This window comes from Podarcis cretensis, assembly GCF_951804945.1.
Source record: "Podarcis cretensis genome assembly, chromosome: 13".
Lineage (NCBI taxonomy): Eukaryota > Metazoa > Chordata > Lepidosauria > Squamata > Lacertidae > Podarcis > Podarcis cretensis.
The window spans coordinates 2,681,123-2,704,741 of record NC_137182.1 but is presented as its reverse complement, the minus strand read 5'-3'; the positions used below and the strand labels follow the sequence as shown (position 1 = coordinate 2,704,741).

The 23,619-nt window shown below is 43.0% G+C and overlaps 1 protein-coding gene across 7 annotated transcripts in view; it reads right to left on the bottom strand.

The window, feature by feature from the left end:
• IKZF1 (IKAROS family zinc finger 1) overlaps window positions 1-23,619 on the bottom strand; it is a 78,904-nt gene that overhangs the window by 12,245 nt on the left and 43,040 nt on the right. For 5 of the 7 annotated variants that reach the window (XM_079949698.1, XM_079949699.1, XM_079949700.1 and 2 more), the window contains 3 exons: window positions 11,812-12,066; window positions 2,115-2,282; window positions 693-818 (listed from right to left, as the gene is read on the bottom strand). In XM_079949698.1, the coding sequence (XP_079805824.1) occupies window positions 693-818; window positions 2,115-2,282; window positions 11,812-12,066 (549 nt within the window). The remainder of the gene's footprint in view (window positions 1-692; window positions 819-2,114; window positions 2,283-11,811; window positions 12,067-23,619) is intronic. The other 2 variants (XM_079949702.1, XM_079949701.1) reach the window with 1 other exon arrangement.

Below are 23,619 nucleotides of genomic sequence, written 5' to 3'. Positions count from 1 at the left end.
GGTTTTCAATAGATTCAACTCATGCTGAAGTATGGTGCTCTGTCTGTTCATATGGATCACATATATGAAAGCTGTATTTCCTCTACATGTAAGACCTGTGATGTGGATACCCTGTGCCCAAGGGCCCCCGGAGAAGTGAAGCAGGCCCTGGCTCTTGCCAACCAACTGCTGGGGCCCCAATCCACGTCCTACAGTGTCTGTGGCTCAGGAATTCCTGCTGACATCCCTGCTGGTGGGCTCATGGAAGGGGAATGCCTGTATCCCCACTGGGATATGCAAACAAAAAGGCACAGCAAGAGAAAGGAAGGCAAAGATGGTACAGGAACATCCAGGGGGCTGGTGGTTAAGGGCAGAGGAGTGCAAAAGCCAAGCAGGAATCCCTTGCCTGAATGGCTAGTCAGAAAGGAGGAGGACAAAGGGGCTTCTCCACCTGCCCCCTCCACCGTGGGAACTGAAGAGTACTTCCCCACCTCACAATAAAGATTGTATCCCAGCATTCTCTGCAGCACTGAAAAGCACCCGGCCGCATGTCTCTGTGCCGCTGCTGCCCTTGGTGACCCTTAATGTACCTGTGCCCCGGGAGAGACTGCTTGGGCGCCTCATGAAGGGGGGCTATGCTGCTTGCAATGCTCCGGCAGTGGCACGGATTACAGTCAAGGCCTTAATTTTGCCTTTCTGCTAAGTACTCTTACCCGGGTAGAGGCCGCCTGAGAGGTTCATGGTTTGCAAATAGTTGTGGCAACGCTCTTTATGTTCTTCCAAAGAGCTGCGCTGTTTGTAGCTGCGACCACAGTATCCACATTTGTGGGGCTTGCCAACTGCAGGGGGAAAACGGAATTTACTATAGAAGCTAAATTAAATAATCCTGATAATAACAGAGTCAAATAACTGCATCAAGCAGATCCAAACATCTAGAATCAGAGAAACAAGAAACAAGCAACTCTTTTTGTACTCTAGGTGCATAATGTCACAAGGAAACTATTTCTACCCAGAAGTAAGTACTATTGAATTCAATGGGGCTTAGTCCCAGATAAGTGGGATAGGATTGCAAGCTTTAATTACCACCTTCTCTTGTAGAAGTTTCCAGTAAGGGTGGAACACTAATAAGAAGGGACCTAAATCTGACAAATTAGAACTTGTTCAAATCCTGATTCAAAGTACGTGTTCAGTACAAATCTACTGGTAAATGCATTTTTGATGTCCTGCTGCACCCAGCTGATTCTTTAAATTGTTTGGAAGCAGTCGTTTTGCTTTTCATATACTGAAGATGGGAGGTTTGTGTAGTTTTGTCGCAGAAATATTTTAAATGCCAGTACTCAAACCCACTGTCGGTGAAGTAAGGTAGTAAAGTTGTAGGACACCGTTGCTATTTCCAAACACAGATTCCAGTTTTCCTCCACTTTTGTCTTGAGCCTAACATTTTCCTTGGGAAGGTGTATTTGGACAGCCTCAGGTTCATAGCAGGAACAGTAGAAGAATTCACTTTAGTGCTTACATTCAGTCAAGTTCAAGTTCTTCATGCAACACATGAGGAAGGGTAGTTTTCCTTCTTTTAAACCTGCCTTTGAAACTCAGCATTTATTTATTTTTGGTTGCCCTGTGCTACTTACATTGTGAGTGCATTGACTGGTGCTTGAATTGCTTCATTCTTATGCATAATTCCGATGAACTGTTGGCCCTAAATCAGACCTGAGCAATTTGTGATCCACCAAACAGAACACAGCCCACAGCTGTGCATTACGGCCTGCCAAGGCCTCGGCAGTTTCCCTGTTCTTAAAGTCCCAAGCAAGCGGCAAGAATGGAAGGACCCTCAAGTAGTCCAGCTTAGAATGGTGGTGGACTGCACTTGGCTTAATGGGTCAAGCTGTGCAAGCACACGTGGGGGGCAAACTGACAAGCACAGATATCTATCTATCTATCTATCTATCTATCTATCTATCTATCTGATATCTGCCTGCCAGCCAGCCAGCAGGCCTTTGATTTCAAGGCAAGGGCAGAGAAAACATGAAGTGAAAGATCTTTTATCCTGAACCAGTTGCATATGCACCCCTTGATCTCTGGCCTGGGCAGGCAGCAAGCACATTGTTTCCAGAATTTCTAACGTGGACACCTACCAGAATGGGTCCTCAGGTGGCCCGTAAGAGCATCTCTCCGACGACAAGCATAGTTACACAAGTGGCACTTGAACGGCTTTTCACCAGAGTGTAACTTTATGTGACGGAGAAGGTTTCCTTTTTGAGTAAAGGATGCCCCGCACTGATTACAATGGAAGGGGCGTTCGCCTACAGGGAGAATGAGAGGGAAAAATATGTGAGAACAAAACTCTTACATTGTTACAGGAGGAAGATTTCAGTGAGAAAGTTGTTTTCCAACTGGTGCTCTATGACTTCCACCGGCTGCAGGTTTGATATAACATGAGCCTTTCAGACTAAACCTGCCAGTTCCTTAACGCTTCACTGGCTGGGTCAATTTGATCTGAAAATCTAATTTTTTTTTCTAAATCAGAATGGCACATCACAATGCAAATTCAAACTCATTTAAATAAAGTGACTGCAACATTTTGTGTTGAAGAGCCACTCTTCCTGATCAGCAGTTTTGGAATAAACCAATATCCAATTTTGCATGTTGTGGCATTTGGTGGGGTTTTTTAATGTGGCTTTTTTCAAAGGGTCTTTAAAATATGCCACTGAAGCAGCAAAATAAAAAGGAAACTCATTAAAAATGCATTTCAGGATCACAAGTTCATTTCAGCGTTACATTCTTATATTTAAATGAAAGGCACTTCATTATAACAGTTATAATAACTTCTTTTCATTTACATTTTCCCTGTATTTTCCCTTTCAATTTCTTCTCCATTACCTGGCTGTCCCTAAGCAGCCAAATCAGGAAAGAGACAGAGAAAAGCATGGGGGGGGGGGGCAGAAAAGAGAAGTTAAGACATAGCAAAGGAAGCTGTGTCTTCCATTCAGAAGTCCTGACCCTCCTTGGAGGCCGGATCCTGATAACTCAGGTTTTCTGCTAATGTGTCTTTGTGTTTCTTCTGTTTTAGAAAAGTAGTCCAGCGCAACTGGGGCAAATTAGCACACATTATGCAGTTTGATTGGGGATACTTAGATTTATAAATGCGATTGTTTTATTGCAAGATTGCCTTTTGAGGAAGGCAGGCTCTTTGGGTTACTTCCATGAGTTCCAGAAGCACGGCTAGTCAACTAAATATTTTGAAGTTGATTAAGCATTTGCGTTTTAAATAGTTTAATTAGATTTCAATAAATGTACATTTTGCCAGGAACTTAATATTTGTTAAAATACCGATGTAAGCCAGGAAACACTGACAATAAACTAAAGTTACCAAGCATTTTGGGAAGGAAAGACCATCTTTATTATCATTTTTTCTTTCCATATTACAGTAACACACCAAAACAAAAAACAAAAAATCCAAAAAACCAAAAAAGTGTACCCTTACCTCTCGGTATAGGCCAATTAATTTTTTACCTCTGTGATTAATCATTTTTATTGGTTAATTAGTCAACTAAAATTTTAATTAATTTTAACACTAGTTACATTTACAACACTTATTTCTTTATTTCAGGAATTTAAAAACCACACTACACTCAGACAGCATCTAAGCAGTGTACAGAAATAGAATGTAAAACATAATACATATCATAAAACAGCATTAAAACAAAAACTAGCAATAAAACAGACTAATTTTGGAATAGTTTGGGAAATAGTTTGTAAGAAACATCTAAATGAAGTTTGACACCAGCTTCGTTTCTAAGGATTCCAGAGACCTGGTACCACAACCCTAAAAGCATGTGCTGGAGTCCCCAGCATTGTTTTGCGACAGGGTCATGTGACACCATCAATTTCTCTATCTACAGATCTAAGTTGACAGTGTGGGTGTCATAGGAGAGAGAGCTTCTCAGACAAGCTGGTAGACAGCCATGTAGAACTTTATACACCAGAAGTAAAAGCTTGAATTGGTAGCTAGTGCAATGCAGTCAACATAAATGTCATGTAATTTATATGTTGCTCCAGAGAGCAACTGTGCAGCAGATTTTTACACTAACTGTAGCTTCCGGAACAATACAAAGGCAGCCCCATATAAAACACATTACAGTAATCAAGCCTTGATGTTGCCAATGTGAGGATGGCTGTTGTCAAGCTATCCCTGCCCAGGAATGGTGGGAGCTAGCAAAGCTGGTAAAAGGCGCTCAGAGACATGGAATAGGACAACATAAGGTCCAGGAGTACCCTCACGCTACACACCTGCATCCCCATCCAGAACAGACAACTGGCTAATTTCCTGGCCCTGGGGACCCACAAGGATTCCATCTGGCTGGGATTCCGTTTCCATTCCAAGCCTTGGACAGCACCTTGGACAGCAGCACAAACACCTCCAAAACACCCACCCACACCCCAGTGGCAGACTCCCACAGTCAGAGAGAACTCCCACCCATCACATAACTGCATCTTAGGAGAGCAACCCACTCCCGCCTAGGTTGTTCACCCCTAACCTAAGCTCTCACCAGAGAATAGGTTGGAGGTCACACAACCCTTCCCTGCAGAACTCCTCCCTCTCAGCAAGGAGTGCCCATCCATCCCATGCTACCACAACACTCCCATAAACACAAATTGAAACAAACAGAAAGGGACTGGCACCCTCATCCTCATTGCAACCCCAAAGGCGCAACCCTGAAGGGGTGACCTGTTATACTGTTACAGTGTTTACTAAATATTCTGCAGTTTCCACAGGTGTTTCTGTCTCCCTCAGGATTCTGCCAGGACTCAGTGCTGCAAAAGCTGCAGAGCTGCCAGCGAAAGGGGAGCAGGTGGCCTGAATACTCTCACACTCCCTATAGCCACAGGTAAGTGTCTTCACCTAATAGGGAGGAAGGCCCATTGAATTCAGTATGCAATTAAATGATACATGAAAAGGACCCAGATACCTGAAAGGCCTGTATGGTGTGATGGTTGAAGTGTTGGACTAGGACCAGAGAAACCAGGGTTCAAGACCCCAATCAGCCATGAAGCTCACTGAGTGAGCTGGGAACCGATCTCGCAGGATTGTTGTGAGGATAAAATGGGGAGGTGGAAAATACTATCTTGAGCTCCTTGAAGGGAATTTGAAGTAGAAGTGCAATAAGTAAAATTCTGTGCAGCATATTTTTCACTTTAGGGGAGGAAGTCAAGAGATGGGGAGTGAAGAACCTTAGAAATGTGCATTGCAGAGGGTTGGACTAGATGATCCTCAGGGTCCCTTCCAACTCTAAAAATCCATAGGCTAAGAAGAAGCTTAGCGTCTAAGAAGCTTAGCGTCAATATTTATGTTCCTAGATGTGGAGAAAGCCTTTGACAACGTTGAACGATCCTTTTTCTTTGAAGGACTAGAAACATTCAAATTTGGAAGCAAACTAGAGCAAAGTTGTGGGATACTTATATGCAGAGCATTAGCCTCCCTAAATACTTTAGCATAAATTTATGACTTTGACGCTGCTGTAACAACATAGAGACAAAGATCTGTTTCATCGCAATTACTTCCGGTCATATTTTGAACTTTCAGTGGATACTCATCACTTTTGACTAGAAATATTTAGTTTCATTAATACTTCAAGAAAATGAGTATACCAAAAGTGAATTGCTTTGAAAAAGATGCATGTGTCAGGCCAAATTGTATAAAATATTGCAAATTGTTTATTATAAAGAACAATTTTAAAACTATATTTTAAATTGGGGAAAAGATACAGTGTAATTGATAACATTTGCCATGAGAACATAGCTAAGATTCTGGTGCTAACCTTTAATTCAGTGCTTAAATTTGGGAGACGTGTTTTACAGTAATTTCCAGTTGATACATTACTCCTGAACATTTTCATAAGTTATATAGTGCATTAGATAGCAAGTATTGGAAATGTCAGATGAATGTTGAAGCTATTTTGATATGCAGAGAACATGCAAATTTGCTATGTTATACTAGGGGTATAAATAAAATCTTATTATTATTATTATTATTATTATTATTATCATCATCATTATTAGAAACAGATAGGAGATGTAATATGAATTATCAGTCTGATAAAATTAGAATTGGACTATCTGCTGTTCATGTTAGCTTACACACAAAAATTATCAATGTGTCATTGTGAAATGATCTCGTATATTATCACAGCTGCAAAATGATGCGATACAAAATTCTGTAATAGTAATAATAGTAATTATTGTTGTTGTTGTACCCAGCCCATATGACTGGCACCTATTCCTACCATATTAGAATGGGAAGCTAAATTATTTTTTTAGCTGCTCTTAATATTTGTAAATGTTTTAGTCATTCATTTCTTCATTTGTATTGTTGTGCTGCATAATTGTTTGCTGCCCTGGGCTCCTTTGGGTGCAAGGGCTGCATATAAAATTAATTAAATGATAATGCAAGTAAATCTCATACATATGTTCAAATGGCTAGCTAATTTTATGAGAATGAGGATACAAGGAAGCAGCCTGAGGAGCCTCAGGAAGAAGGGAAGAGGGAGGTCTGCTTACAGTTCTCCCAGCTTCTGCTTCACTGGCAACTGGGCTGAATAGTCACCCCAATTGTGTGCTCCACTCAGGAGCCATTTCAGGATTTTACGGGGAGGAGCAAAATAGAGAGGAGAGGAGAGCTCATAATATTCAGATGAAAGTCAAATTGGGCCCACCAGTGGCTAAGATCCACCCTGAGACCTCTTGGTATAGGACGGTATACTAACAACAACAACAACAACATATTGTAGATTCCCCACCCCTGATGGCACTTATTCATATAGTTCACTAAGCGTGAACAAGAATGAAACAATCACAGCATCAGTTTTCAAAGGGAAACACAACGCATCCCAATAGTAGCCTGGTGACCCTATTCAGCATTTCAATAAACAAACATACGTATTATCGTAAAATCTTAATGCGAGGGCAATTTCAAGTACACGCCCTGCAGCTTAGAAATGGTCAGGCCACTATTTGACATGTTAAGTGGTGGGAAGTCATTTACGAAGAGCTTACGTGGCCCGCCATTCAGCTAAGCAGAGCAGGATTCACCGTCAATTGCTTAAGAGATTTTCTTACAAACAAGTGCATTTTGTTAAATGAATATTCAGCACAATCCTGACTGCACAGTGGCTAGCCTAGAACAAACAATAGGATACCTACAATGTATGGGAACTCTGGTGGGAGATCCTGACTGCAGTGTGCTATGGTTTGTATTCTGTGCTACAAATAGCAAAGCAGGGGGAGTATAAGATCAGTCCACTTACATTTAAGTCCTCACTTTTAATGAAAAATATCAGGTACTTAATTTGCATATCTTCACTTGGCAGGTGTGTCTATTAAATGTAATTATGCCTTTTAACCAGGGTCACTCATTCATCACATTTGGCACTTGCCATGCAAGAAGTGTATTCATTTATCAAATATTTATTTAAGGGAATGCAATATACAGGATTTACTCAAATTAATGGGTTTTGCAAGCCTCACGTGTTCATCAGGCACATACTACATGTCAATAATAGAGCATCCCTTTTTACTTCTAGTTTTAACAGGGCTGCACAAAGGCTGAGGGAGGAGTTATGTCTGCTTGCTGTTACCTCCCCGTTGTCATATTATAATGGTGTAATTGGAGCAATTGCCCCAGGGCCCATGTCAGCAACCTGAACATATTCAGTGCTTTCATTTCATTTTCATTTTTTTAAGTCTCCAGTCCTCTATAAATGAATGTTATAAAGCAAAATATGCCAGCAACCTAAACATTTCTGTGAGATGACCCAGCCTGGTTGCTCCCACCATTAAGTGTTTTTAGCCAATGGGTGAAGTCAGAGCTGTGATTCAAAAGTCAGGTTTTTGGACATCAGACTATAAAAATTGTTTATTTCAGAAGGCTCAAAATCAGTTACAAGCAACATGGAGTGAATTGCTGTCCTTTGGAAAATGTTAGCTTTTCCTTTCTGCTCTTCTTCAAATTTTATTCCAAGAACAACAAAGCAGAGGCACAGCAACTGTGGGGGATCTTAGCACAATAAACACAAAACCTTATAAATAGGACTAGCAATGTCTTTTCTCACACAGAGTTCCAGGTTCAAGAGGAGAAACTCTAGAGATCAGGAAGGTAAGGCATGCCCAGAGCTACAAGAATGCTGGAAGAACCTCTCCCCAGTTTACGTTTCTGTTTCTATAAATAATAAAGCCAAAACAAATCAGATAGATGTGTCCAAGCATTTTTGCCTTTTCACCACACATTGGTACTAAGTTTTTTGTATGAGAAGTGTCAGTCCACAAATCCTTAATAAATATCATGTATGTCTTCAGATGTTTTCCTTTCCTTAACTTGGAGCCTTGTCTATACATCTCCACATTTTCCAAATGACACTGAAAGCCACTTGGCTGATGCAGCGACCTCAAAATTTCAAAGCCCATGAAGAGAGTCCTCTCTACAAGTATTTGCCCTCCCCCAGCTGGGTCCCAGGTCTAGATAGCACCACCACCATCCAAAGCCAGTCCGAGGGCCAATGCCAGGCATAGGCACCACCTTAGAGGGGCTAGGCTCCCCTTCCAATGTTCAGAACAAACAGGGGCGGAGGAGATGGAGCATGGAGCCAACAACCTTTTCTCCTCCTGTCGTGTAAGGGAAAGACAGGCAAAGCAGCTCTGGGCTGGTGATGGTGGCAGGAGGAGGAGGCCAAGTGCAAGAGAGGAGGAGCCATTGAACCCATGCTGCTGCGTTTGGCTCCATCCCTTGGATGCTCCCAACGCCACGCGTGCGTCTTGCCCCCTCCCATCTTTAGCACAACTTGGTGCCTCTGATGCCAAGCAAGCAGAGGATCAAGCATGGGCTCAAGCAAGTGACAAATCCTGGGGTGGTCAGGATTCCAGGCCAGGTTCAAGACACAGTGATGGTAGACAGGCCTCCAGCCTAGCACTGAGCTAGAGTTGCTAGAACCACACCCAGAATCCAGTTGAATTCCACCCGCTGTGGAATTCAAGCAGGATCCTACTCATGAGAAGACCTTGACTCCTCTTTGCCTGAAGTCTGGCACTTCTCCTTATGGTGTGGGCTTAGGGCTGGTTCTGCCTCAGCTTCTGAGGCTGAATTCTCCTGCTGTACAGACGTCCCCCAAAACAGCCTAGTCCAAGAGCGCAAACTCATCCTCATCCCCCATCGAAGTACTAACCAGGCCTGACCCTGCTTAGCTTCCGAGATCAGACGAGATCGGGCGTGTTCAGGGTAGTATGGCCGTAGATCCCCAGATCTTGGACTTTGCAGTGTAGGAGAAATGCGAATTCTGAGGATGAGCCACTAACTGTGCATTGAAATTACTTCAATTGCTATCGGTGAGGTGGCTTATTAGGGAACGGCGTGGAAAAACTTGCCATGTGGGATGGGGCAGGGATGTTTGTGAGGGGAAAATACACTGTTATGTTGCTTCCTGCTCTTTGGCTACCAGTGGTAGAGATGCTTTAGCTGAGATTCCTGCATTGCAGGAACCACTGGGTCCCTTCCACCTCTACGATTCTAGGACTCTTTATTGGAAATCTATCCTCCTGTTCTTTTTTGCTCTACAAAGTCACACATTTGGCCAGCAATCCACTTTAGCTAAAAAGGGGCAAAGGAAAGGTGGATTTGCTGCCTTGAGTCCTGCAGAGAGAAAAATGCTTTCACTCCATGAGGATGAAAGAAAAGGGTTAAGGATTGTATTATATTGAGGAAACATTGGCTATTCCTGTGAAGGGGGAAGAGAATTGTGCACAGTTGTTGCCAAATGTGGCAGAAAACATCCAAGGAGATCTCCCTGCCTTGTTTGTGCAGCTGGCCAATGGAAGGAGAGCACACCATGAAGATGTTCAAGATAAACCAGTGGGCAGTGAAGACGAGGTGGGGGGACGGGAGAAGGCATGCTTGGGGAAAACAAAGTGCAGTTTGTTTGGCATTGGTGGGTCTACTCATGGTTTGTTCAACAAACCGTGGTTAAAACAAACCATAGCTTAACACTACATGTGAACAAGGTCAATATTACATTTCTGTCTCTTCAAGATTTATTCTCCAGTTCTTCAACTTACAGTTAATTTGTTTAATAATTGATTCTTAGGTTCTCATGCTTAGCTATTTTATCACTCAGTTGCTTTAACTGTGCTGATAGTTCCTTCTGCATTTTGTCAAAAGTAATATTTATTTCCAAAGCATCCTATTGTTTTTGATATTTCACATTCTGTCTTGAGTTTGCTTTCTGATATAAGTATTTTTATGATGGAAAACCTGCCAATTTTAGATAAAAAATTCTCTTGATGCTCGATCTACAAAATCTTCTCTATATTCCTTTTTATATATATTTATTTTGAAAAGTTATCTCCTTCGTTATCTGCTTAATTATACTGTTTGCACAGAAAAGCAAGCCCCCTCCACATATTAACACAAATTATTTCTTAAGAACAAGAAGCGCAATCCAAGCAAATTCAAAATCCACAGTATTTTAGACTGTGCCTCAGGCACGATTCTTCTCTTCTTTTTTACTTTGTTTTTCGAATTATGCCATGAAGCTCTTGTAAAAACCAGTAAGAGTTTTTACAACCCATAACAGAACAGTATGAACTTGCCTGCATACACAATCAATTCTCTTTTTACCAAATGGCAACAAATTAATCTGGGCATGATCCATTCACAGCGCAGGCCCAGTACCCATGGTGTAACCAGATCATGCCCTAATTGTTCAGAACATCACTTTACACAATATGCCTAAACTGAGATATGTACATAGATTATTTAGGACAATGCGATTAATAGTAAAACCTTTTAAATAGTCAGCCCTTTATGAAAATCAGGAGGGAACTCAAGTCTATTGTAAACTGTATCATACACTGATCATGTTACAGGGCTCACAAAAATAATAAAAATTGATAATCACTTTTTTCTAAAGGAAGATATGAAAATATCAATAGCAAATTTGGTGCCCTGTCCTACACCACTGAGGTCATTGATCCATTTATTAGGTGTCCATCTATGAAAATTTTGTCCAAAACAACGTATTTGGTTTCAGTTAATTTTAGGGTGATTTTGGAACTGATATCCCTGAAAAGTGTGATGGAAACAGAACATATAAAACAGACATTTTTATAAACATGATTAGGATAACTTTCAATAGTTGTTAGCAGAATAACTATATTTGTCACCCCACATATATAAGTTAGGACTTCAAATGCCAATTTCAAGCTCCTTTAAACTTTTAGATACAAGTGTGTGCATTATTGCACACAAACCCTGCTTATATGTTTAAGGTGGCCTGTTTCATCCAGAGTGAAATAGAAAGGCACACCTCCATCCATGTAGTGTGAATGAAAACCACAACAATTTTTTTTTGTTGTTGAAATGCACATTGTGATACAGATGAGCATCCTAGTGTGTGTGTGTGTGTGTGTGTGTGTGTGTGTGCGTGTGTGTGTGTGTGAGAGAGAGAGAGAGAGAGAGGGAGAGAGAGAGAGAGAGAGAGAGAGAGAGAGAGAGAGAGCGCCAATGCGTACATGCACAGTTCCCAATCCATCAAGGAAATTTATGTGTAGAAACTGTCTCTTTTATCTCTCTCTCTGTTACTGGAAGAGAACATTTGTGACTTATGATTTAATGACATAAAATTGATTAGAATTTGAGGGATCCCTCATTTGTGTTTGATGAAACCATAAATACTCAAGAGGTTCTATGTAGCATGCAAGAAAGAATATGTTCCCCAGACTCACATAAATAAATCACTTCCTACTGGTATGGCTAAATGGGGGGAAAAGAACTGTTCTAGGCCTTACCAGTGTGGCTCCTCTTGTGAACCATAAGAACATTGGGACCGATGCAAATTATCCCACAGACATCACACTTTAGCTTTCCGTTAGGGAGTCGAATGCCTCCAACTCCTGACATGGCTTTGCTGCCATTGTGTGAGCCATTCATTTTCTCTCCAGAGGCATCAAGCATTCGTAAATCCTCCGCACATTCTTCCCCATTCATTTCACAGGCACGCCCATTCTCTTCATCACTCTGTGCCTCTATTTTAATATTACTGGCTGAAAGAAATAATAGAGGGATGCCACTCAGTGCTTTTAAAAATAAATAAATTTAAGGAATAAAAAACATTGTGGCAAAAAACAGTAAACACACAAAGGAAAGCATTTCTCAGCAGGATTCACGAAACACTTCTATGGCACTTACGTTTCTATGTGTGCAAATAATTATTTCAAGCACATGTGAAGTATTAGACAATTATGATTACATGGATACCTTAAAGTTTCATATCATCATGCTTTAAGCCCCAATATTAGCATTAGCAGGGCCACAGGGACCCCTTAAGGAATAGCCAGTATTGCTTCTCTAGAAAGGTGTGTGGACATCAGGACCAGTTGCTAGATGGGCAGCAAAACGCCCCTCAGAGACCAGCACACATGACTGATGAGCTAAATCCAACTTGATGGGCCACAGATTGTACAGCCCTGGCTTAGGGGAATGGATTTGTACTTTGAAGAAAGAACGAAACCATATACATGGTTCAGGTCTTGCTAGGGATGCTGGAATAATCTGTTGAAAGTGGATTACCAAGTAGATTTCATTCCCTCTATCCTCTAGCCCCATCTTGACACGGACTCAACTTACAATTTAAAAAAACAAACAAACACGCACACATTATATGTAAATAGACATGCAAAATGCAAAGCAATCATTCACATATTCATCAATGCGTAATTGCTGCTGTTCTCCCAGGGCCTTCATTGGTTTTCTTTTTCCTGAAGTACTTTGCTGATTCAGTGCGCATCTAAGTTGTTGTCTGCAGTCCTAGCCAAGCCTACGTGGAAGTGGATCCCACTCCAAGGTTAGTGGGATTATTATGACTGTAGCCTTCCTAATCACTTCCTAATGTGAATTTTAAAAACACCCAGTGCTTTATTATTATTATTATTTTGTTCCATTGTTCTTCTTTTTGCATGAAAAGAAGTGGTCTCTTTTGTTACCTGTTGACTTTATCTGTGCATCTCAGTTAAAATCTGTAGATTTCAAGCTGCCAAACACTAAACCTTCTATACTATGGACATGTTTTAAAACATATAATAGCTTCAGCATTATGCTTCAACAGATTCACACACACAACCATTTTCTGAATTAAATTTGCTCTGGTCAAATAAAATGATGCACAACAAAAAGGACTTAGGTAAGTGGTATCGTGTGACTCCAAAATGTGTGACTACAAATTGAGACAATCCAGGACAGGAAGAACAGAATATCAGCAGGGCCCTAAACTGCCCTTCCCAAGGCCTGAGCGAGGGAAACAGGACAGGATGAAGTTTATGCTGAACTGCAAAAGCAAGACAGTGAGGCTGCAATCCTAGCCTCACTTACCTAGGGGTAAGCCCAACTAAATTTAGAAGTCAGGGACTTACTTCTGAGTAGACATGGTTATAATTGCAGCCATAGATGGCTTTGGGATGGGTCATTAGCCAATTCATTAATTTTGCCTTTAAGGTGCCACAAGATGCTTTGTTGTTTGGCTGCAAATGACTATCAGGGGACTCCCCTGGAAATTGAGTAACTTTGAAAGGGAATACACAAGGAAGCAGCAGTGCCAGCCTGGGGGGCAGCAGGGGGCCTTGCACCCTCCAATTTTCAAGGAGGGCCCAGGCCCCTCGATATCCCATGGCAACATGTGCATGCCACGCCACATATTCATGTCATGCGTGCAAGCTGCAATGCATGCACATGACACATCAGCATGTTGCAACATTTTACTTCAAAATAGGAAACTGCCCAAAAATGATGGGATTGGGGAAAAGGAAGCTGGAAGGAAAAGTCAAGAAAGTCTCCCAAATGCTTGAGGGTTGTTTAAAACCACAAAATCAGCTGGCGGCATGTTACCGCAGATCAAGAAAGGTAACACCAGCGTCAAGAGGATTCCTGCATGTTTAGCAGGGATGTAACACCTTGTCCATTTCCGTCCAAAGTGCATTCATTAAATAAAGGGCTTTCAACCAGTTTGCTGCTCTTTGCATTCTGCATAGTCAACTACAGTTCGGTTTCTGGGTTTTTCAGTGGCAGGTCTTTACATAAATAATGCCGTCATATTTTCCCTCCACATTGGCTCTAGAGGCAGGTTTGCCTCATCCCCTCAGGGGCTCTATGGGGTGGGGGAAGCCTCAATCTGCCTGAATCCTAGCCTTATCTAAAGGTAAAGGTAAAGGTACCCCTGCCCGTACGGGCCAGTCTTGACAGACTCTAGGGTTGTGAGTCCATCTCACTTAAGAGGCCGGGGGCCAGCGCTGTCCGGAGACACTTCCGCGTCATGTGGCCAGCGTGACAAAGCTGCTCTGGCAAGCCTGCACCAGCACAGCACACGGAAACGCCGTTTACCTTCCCGCCAGTAAGCTGTACCTATTTATCTACTTGTACCTGGGGGTGCTTTCGAACTGCTAGGTTGGCAGGCGCTGGGACCGAGCAACGAGAGCGCACCCCGCCGCGGGGATTCGAACCGCCGACCTTTCGACCGGCAAGCCCTAGGCGCTGAGGCTTTTACCCACAGCACCACCCGCGTCCCTTAACCTTATCTACAGAAAGGTAAATGCTATTATTCGCAGTAGAGTGGGTATAGCATTGCAGCCTTAGTCTCAAAAGCAAGCCTGGGACAGAGGCTGGGATCCTACACAGAACTACTACTCAGAGGTAACTTCCATCGAATTCAGCGAGGCTTACTCCCATGTAAGTGGGATTAGGACTGCAGCCTCAAGCTTTTGCAAATATAGTCCCACTATTCAGCACAGTGAATAACTACTGTCTAGTTAATGTATGTGGCAGGTACAGAGTTACAGCACAATCCTAACCACGTCTACTCAGCAGTAAGTCCCTCCCGAAGAACCAGCATTGTCCTGCTCAATCTGAAAACATTTGCAAGAACTATCAGGATTCTTCCAGTGTTATCTAATATTTTTTATTTCATTAATAGTGTATTGTTGTTGTTGGTATTATTATTATTATTATTATTATTATTATTATTTGCCTTTAGCACCCTCAGGTTGAAATTAATGCTAATGTACTTCTCTGCCTGTATTCAATTAGAGAATCATAGAAACAGAGAATCATAGAATCATAGAGTTGGAAGAGACCACAAGGGCCATCAAGTCCAACCCCCTGCCAAGCAGGAAACACCATCAGAGCACTCCTGACATATGGTTGTCAAGCCTCTGCTTAAAGACCTCCAAAGAAGGAGACTCCACCACACTCCTTGGCAGGAAATTCCACTGTCGAACAGCTCTTACTGTCAGGAAGTTCTTCCTAATATTTAGGTGGAATCTTTTTTCTTGTAGTTTGGAACCATTGCTCCATGTCTGCTTCTCTGGAGCAGCAGAAAACAACCTTTCTCCCTCCTCTATGTGACATCCTTTTATATATTTGAACCATTCATCTCTTTACTCATAAGGAAGACCAGGCTAGAATTTTGCACCTCTTCCATTGGAGTATGTATGTATACATACAGAGACCTGAGTAGGCGGTGGTCTTAAAGTTAACTACAGTTGGCTCTCAACTGGAGTGGGGGTTATGTTCCGGGGGATTGCATGTAAAGACAAAATTGGGTCTAGTCAGAACAACCTTGCCGCATGACCACCCCCACCTTTCCGAAGTCAGCAGGCCTTGCCCCCCCCCCCCCAAGAGGCGCCCACAGGATCTTGAGGGAACCTCCCAGAGTTCCAAAAAGAGCTTCCCAGAGCCCATTAAGGAAGTCGGAGGGCTTAAAAGCTCTTTATGTGCCCTTGGCCTTCCATGTGTGATTTCAGCTGGCCAGCTGCCAAGCGTGTAAAGTTGCAATCGCACTAGTTAACTGTGCACAAGTTGCCAGTCGGCTGCATACAATTATTTCTTCTGCCCAAGAAGAGCTTGGTGATGTAATTTTTGGTTCAACATCTATTCCAAGGGAAATCATGGAAAGCATTGTTAAAAACAGAGGATGGTATTCAGCTGAGTTTTCAATAGGTCTATTCCGAGGAAAACTCAACTGAATGCCAACCAGGTCATGCTAAATCCTGGTTTCTGGAAGGGTTTTTGAATTCTTCGAGAGTGTCAACAAGCAAACAGAGGTGACCGGTTAACATTTAAACAATGTATTATAAAATCCAAATCAGTGTTGACAATTATGACAACAGCAGAAATCTGTCAGCAAAATAAAAAGCAATGGATTAACCTACGGAATCGTTTGTTTGGATATTTAGGGCCCAATCCAATCACAGTTACACTGCAGAATTAAGCACTCAATTCAAAGAATCATTTCGGGGGGGGGGGGTGTTGGACTTTAGCCACCTTGTGAACAAGATTCCAAGAGTTTATACCACTAAAGATATAACACTTTCTAGCCAGTCATCGAGTAAGTGCCCTCTCTAAACAGATGATTCTATCTGTAGCACTAAAAAAGATTTGCAAGCTGCAAAAAGAAAAATAGGAAGTGAAATAAATGCAAGGCTGTTCAAGTACAGCGAAACACAGACAAATGGAAACACAGGGGGTGACAGAAATAGCGTGCAAGATGGAGAAACTTGGTAATACACTGAGAACACATGCACAGTATACTTACGGGAAAAGGATTTGGGGATGATGCTGTGAAAATCCCTAAAGACTTCAGCCCTATATGCAGCTGCAATAAAGAAGGCAAAGAGGATGCTAGGTTGTAAGGCGGTCAGCAACATGTCAAAGAACCATAAAGGACATTGCTTCCAAGAAAAAGACAAGTGCCACGACCACAGAGATAAAATACAGAAAGGAATTACAGCACAGAAGTAAGCCCTTGGAATCCAAGAAACCCCTGGCATCTAATATACAGTTGCACCAGGAACACCATTTCAGATTTCAGGGTGGGAGACAGTCTAGGCACAGACCAAGACTTGCACTTGGAAATGATCAGTTGCAAAAAACAAAACAAAACCCCCACCCGCTTTTAATAGCATTTGATGTGTTGTTTTCTGATACAGCACTATAATGACAGCAACTGTACCAATACAGATCTGTTTTTGAAGCAAAGGGATTTGTGTCTTCAACATGCATATGCAGTACACAAGCCCATTTAATAACCATCACTCAATAGGTAGAACCAGCGAGTTGGCTGGAGGTATAAGCTGGAAACACTAGAGAAGGGGTGGCCAATATGGTGTTCTTCATATGTCCGTTGAATTCCAGCTTCCTCAGCCCCAGGCAGGATGGCTAACCCTCAGGGATACTTGGAACCGTAGTCCAAAAGATCAAAAGGACACTACATTGGCTACAACTGCCAATGCCTGGGAGTGTATCTACATTGTGAACTTACATCAATTGTATGATAGCTTAACAGTCACACACACCCAAATTGTGGGAGCTGCAGTTTGGCATGAGTGCTGAAAATGGTCTTCTAGAGAGCCCTAGCTCAGCCCATCCTCGCCTCTGCTCCCTGAAAAGAACTGCAGTACATTTCCCAGAAAAACATGGGGGAAATTAATGATTATCAACAGAAGTGTAAAACTACACAAGTATATTCAGAAGAAAGTCACATTGAGTTAAATGGTGTTTGTTCCCAGGTAAGTGCATACAGGACTGTAGCTTAAGTCAGTTTAAGTCTGTGAAGCAGATATGCCACAAGACTCCTAGTGCTTTGGACTCTGCATAGGCAAGGAGTTTGTTATGAGGGATAACAGCAAATTCTGGTTAATCTTTCCAGAAAATACTGAATTTTTCTCACCGATTAAAGATCTAGACAACCGATTTGGTACATTAATTCCTTCCCTGACTCTGGAGTGTTTCCTCCAAGTAGATATTAATGATTTCTGCAAAGAAGCCTACCACAGATAAGTTATCTTCTGCTGAACAACCAGGGAAATGAGAGCTCCACCCAACCCAGAGGCTGGTGTTTCCTTTCTCCATATATACTCAGAATTAGAATAGCAAACATGTGGCAAACAGGCCTTTTATTTATTTGGCTATATTTAACTATTTTGAACAGATCTATAGCTACAATTTCAATCCTGCAGCAGCTTAACTCTCTGAAGTAAATTAATGATAACTTCAGAGGAAGCATTTTGAATTCCTCTGGAAAAAAATGCAGGCAAGCAAACATAGTCACAACTCATCAGGAGGTTCTCAGTGAAGAGCCTCACTGAAATGAGCAGGAGTTAGGCAAGAGCAGCGTCCGGGTCCTGTGTAGCTCCCATTCAATTCAATGGAACTTGAACCAGTTTAACTGTCCCACCATCTACCAAAGGCTCTAGAGAACTGCCCTTTGGCAAGGGTGCTAAGAATTCTCTTAGAGGTCCCTCACCCCCATACTGTATAGCCAGAGTTCTCTTGGGAACTCCTTAAAGTCTGTAGAGTTGGTAAACTCTCATCAGTGGTAAAGTTTCATTAGATGAAACACACAAAACAAATGGATATAACATTTGCACAAATGAAAAAAGTGCATTAAAACAACAACCCACAATTCTGGCAAGAAGCTTAAACAATTGCTAAGGCATGAAAATGACCATGTGTCATGGATGCTTAGTTCTGACACTTGCATTCCAGAGGGATGGACTAGATGACCCTTGGGGTCCCTTCCAACTCTACAATTCTATGATTCTGCAATGCAATGACTGTAGCCATCCCAACCTTGTTCTGTCAGTAGGCTTGAATCTGGTAGCTTAGATGTGACTGAGATTTATCAGTAGATTTCTAGGTGATATGCGGTAGAGCAACAAGGATTTCTGACTCTCTGTTCTTTAACAATAACAACAAAAATACACCCCCCAAAAAAAATTATGGGGGGAAATGAGTTGATTTCTGAATAAAAGGACAAAAAAAATAATTCTGTTTTCAGTACTGAAAACAAATCTCCAGGCCAAGTATATACTCAGAGACCTTGTCATTCCTTAATTCTACATCAGTTCTCCTGAGCCATAGTTTTTCACATGGTTCCAATTGATGGGGAACTCGTGGCTCACCAAATATTGTTGGAATCAGATTCCTATTAGCTCCTGCAAGCATATCAGTGATCAGGGGTGATACGAACTGTAGCTGAACAACTTCAGGTGGGCCACATATTTCCTGTCCCTGATCTAAGGGTTCTCATGATAAATGCACTAGAAACCACAAGTAAGCCCAGTTAGTTCTGCACTTCCTTATCTACAGGAATAGATGGATCCATCAAATGTAATGGCGCTGGCTGACCAAAGTGTGGCACCTCCCACAATGCTCCTCCTTTGGTTTTATCACCCGGTCTCAGCTTGGGGAAGGAAGGCTGTGGTTGAACCAGCGACTCCTCTGGATTGAAGCATTGCGGGAATTCAAGAAGAATGCAGAGGGCAGAGGAAACCCGTCTCTGCAATGATGTCAGAAAGATTCAGCACTTGGGCTTTCCCATGGATAGTTAACGTCTGACCATTTGGTTGAGCTGGATCCTGATTTATCTCCAATGTAAATTAGTGCTGCAAATCTGCATATTTCCAGAAGGCCGCAGACTGCAGAGTGAAACGGCCAGAAAAGCTGCTCTGAGGTGAAAGGTGAAGAACTTTGAGTTCCCTAGGGAACTGGGGCAGTTCAGCTGAAACAGCACATCGCAGCTTCCCCCTGTCTGGCTTAACAGGAAACCTCCAGCTCCTGTTCCTCTCTAGCTTAATCCACAAATGCATCAGTTCTGGGCATTTGCTCTCTTTCCTCATCCCCGCCATACTAACCCCCACAGATCTCAGGCCGGGTGGCTTGCACTAAGGAGTTGTGGGCTGGGAGTAAGGCTGATCCATAACTCTCCACTTCCCAGAACTTTCTTCTGCTGTTTTCCACAGGTGTCCACTTTGCATCCACAATGGGTAGCAAAATTATTATGCACAAATGAGCACCCTAAGCTTACCACAAGGAGTGACAGAGCTTCCTTGCAAGCCTGCTGGCTCAGAGAGCCTTAGCTCTTTGAAATACTGCACTTTTAGAAAGGGTTGCAGAAAAAAAAATCCCCTCTGGAAACCCCTCTGATTTAAGCAGCAGGCTAGAATCCATTAAGCTAGTGGATCTGCTCATGACCAAGCACATCAGGCACCAACATGTTTTCAATCAATCCTGCAGGTCTGTAGAAATGACCTACAGCAAGAAGGATGGGTTTTGGGATTTGGAGGGAATCATCTTCTTGGGCCTTCAGGTGTCTATATTCCTTTGCTCCTGTTGGCTTAAATATTGTGCAGGGGGCAATGAGTGACGTGTAAGTGTTCAAGCTGAAAATATCTAAGCACGTAACCCCAGCTGATGATTGGGAGAGTCTATCTCATCTCTTGAGTCCTATTCTTGGGTCTGGAAACACCAGGGAACTGGAGACTCCAGGTCTACACATCTGTATCTGCTGTGGATTTATTTCAATGTGATTTTTGTACTCTGTTTTCTTTGCACAAAATCCTCCTGCACGAAACTCTTCTGTGAGTTTGTTGCACAAGAACACCAAATTCACTACTGTACTTGTGCAAGCAGTGAATTTGGTGTTCTTGTGCAACAAACTCACAGAAGAGTTTCGTGCAGGAGGATTGTGCAAGCAACCTTTTATTGAGGGTGAAAGAAGCTCAACATCAAAAAAACGAAGATCATGGCTACTGGTCCCATCACCTCCTGGCAAATAGAAGGGGAAGAAATGGAGGCAGTGAGAGATTTTACTTTCTTGGGCTCCATGATCAATGCAGATGGTGACAGCAGCCACGAAATTAAAAGACGCCTGCTTCTTGGGAGGAAAGCAATGACAAACCTAGACAGCATCTTGAGAAGTAGAGACATAACCTTGCCAACAAAGGTCCGTATAGTTAAAGCTATGGTTTTCCCAGTAGTGATGTATGGAAGTGAGAGCTGGACCATAAAGAAGGCTGATCGCCGAAGAATTGATGCTTTTGAATTATGGTGCTGGAGGAGACTCTTGAGAGTCCCATGGACTGCAAGAAGATCAAACCTCTCCATTCTGAAGGAAATCAGCCCTGAGTGCTCACTGGAAGGACAGATTGTGAAGCTGAGGCTCCAATACTTTGGCCACCTCATGAGAAGAGAAGACTCCCTGGAGAAGACCCTGATGTTGGGAAAGATGGAGGGCACAAGGAGAAGGGGGCGACAGAGGATGAGATGGTTGGATAGTGTTTTCGAGGTTACCAGCATGAGTCTGACCAAGCTGCGGGGGGCAGTGGAGGACAGGAGTGCCTGGCGTTCTCTGGTCCATGGGGTCACGAAGAGTCGGACACGACTAAACGACTAAACAACAACAACACTTGTGCAAGCTAAATTTGTCAGTATATCCCACTCGCAAAATAGCAACAATGTGTAAGTAGTCTTAGGTTGCAATTCTAACCCCACTTACCTGAGAGTAAGCCCCACTGAATTAAACAGAACTTACTTCCAAGTAGGCATGGTTAGGATTGTGTTGTTAGTTTCTCAATTTGCTGCTCATAATGTAACTGGGTTTCCACATCCTCCTCACATTGTTGAAAAAGCTCTTGAAGAGGAAGAAGCTGCAAATAATGAAATATAGGAATGCAGGAAAAAGAGGAAGCAGAAGGCAACCAAGAGCCCAACTGAAATGTGAAGAGTTATGGAGAAGTGACAGAAAGGGAAGCCGCGCCGGGAATGGCGCTTGGTGGCTCAGCCGAGAAGCAAAACAACAACCAAGCCAGGAGAAAACTGGCCTCCTTTGCACTGAAGGAGTTTTCCATGCTCTGCTTTAATGACTTACATGCTGTAAAACTCCAGCTGGACAAGGGGGAGAAACTCGAATCCGTCCACATTTAAAGACGAACCTACCTAATTCACACTTTCCTGAACTGAAACAAGGCCATCTGTCAAAATGGGGACTTCTCCAAAATTTTGCAGCACAGTTCGCCAGCCAAGCAATGTGTACAAAATGCATCTACTAGGGGAAGGTGTACATAGAAATGCATCTGGCATGAAAATAACATACAATATATATATTGTATTTATATATAAATAGGTACCACTCCGGCGGGAAGGTAAATGGCATTTCCGTGCGCTGCTCTGGTTCGCCAGAAGCGGCTTAGTCATGCTGGCCACATGACCCGGAAAAACTGTCTGTGGGCAAGCGTCAGCTCCCTCGGCCAGTAAAGCGAGATGAGTGCTGCAACCCCAGAGTCGTCCGTGACTGGACCTAATAGTCAGGGGTCCCTTTACCTTTACCTTAACCTAGAGGAAGCCCTGGTCATCGTTTAAGAAACTCCAGGGAAGATCCAAGGCACAGTTTAAAAACTGTTGACCAAATGAAGACTTGTTAACTTTTGTAATGAGCTGTTCTAAAAGAAGAGGGCGCTTCCAGGTGAACTGGTCCAGATCATTATCTGAGGATAATAAGGTTCAATATCTGAGCTTCTTCTTCACAGGGGTGCCAACTTGAATAAAATATGGTGGGGGCCCAGGTAAGCTCCACCCTGCATAATCGATCACATGATGCAGTGCACACACACCATTGGAATGGGAATGCCCATCAACTCAAATATTTTAGGGGGGTATCCTAAGAATTGGCTCCTTTGCTTCTTCATGTGCCCCCTTCTGCAAGGTCCAGAGGGTGGCCACATGAGAAGGGGCTTCCTCTGAGATGGCTCCCCACTTGTGGAATGCTGTCTCCTGGGAGGCTCACTTGGCACCTTCATTATATACCTTTAGGCGCCAGGCAAAAAGGTTCCTCTTCACCTAGGCCTTTGGCTGATTAATGTCCTTTGAAATGTATCTGTGAGAGGGAGGTTGTGTTTTCATTTTGCAGTTTTCTACTGTGAACAGCCCTCTGATCTTTGGATGAAAGGCCATATACAAATTTAATAAATAATAATAATAAAGAATGTGCAGTATCTCACAAATGGACCCATTCAGATCCATTTTTCTGTGTGCACAATTTGCAAACAAAGGTTCACACGCTCCCTTTCCCCCCCCCAGTCACCGCATTCATTGCTATTCATCCTCTTGCCCACCCCCAAAAGTGGGCCAAGCTTGCTGGAAAACACCCCCAGTGTGCTTTTTGTCCCTCCCGACAAGCACTTCTCCTCCGCCCTCCACAATCTTTTTCCATTCTGGGCTGGCCTTTCTGTGTCTGTGCATTGACACTTCATAAAAAAGAGAAAGAGGGAAATTCACTGCAAGTGCACAAGAGCAAACATTGCAAGAGCTTAGTTATTACCACACCTTAGTTTTCATGCCTTGCAAGAGGTCGGGGGCTTTTTATTTTTCCCCTTTTCCCGGGTGGGGGATATTTTTGTACTTGTGCACACCATACCTTTTCATCCCCCCTCCCCCCGGAAGTGTGCGTGAGCAGCACAGATCTAATTATAGCTGTCACTTCTGCTGAGGCGAGTTTTTGCTCTCCTGCAGGATCAAGCCCATTCCTCTCCCTGCTTTACAGCAAGACGGGGCTGGGGATGGAGTGGGCAGCCAAGCCCTTGAGTCCTGACCAGCAGCGCAAAAGGAGAAGGGGGAAATGGGGTGGAGTGTTCTGGCTTGCAAGGGAGCTGCTGGGGCTGCAGCTGGCCGTTCCCTCCTTGCACGGATCCAGCCTCCCGGACAAAGAAGCAAGTGGCTTCTTGGGAAGGGACTCTGGCAATGTCAGGGTGCTGCCACTATGTGCACTTCTC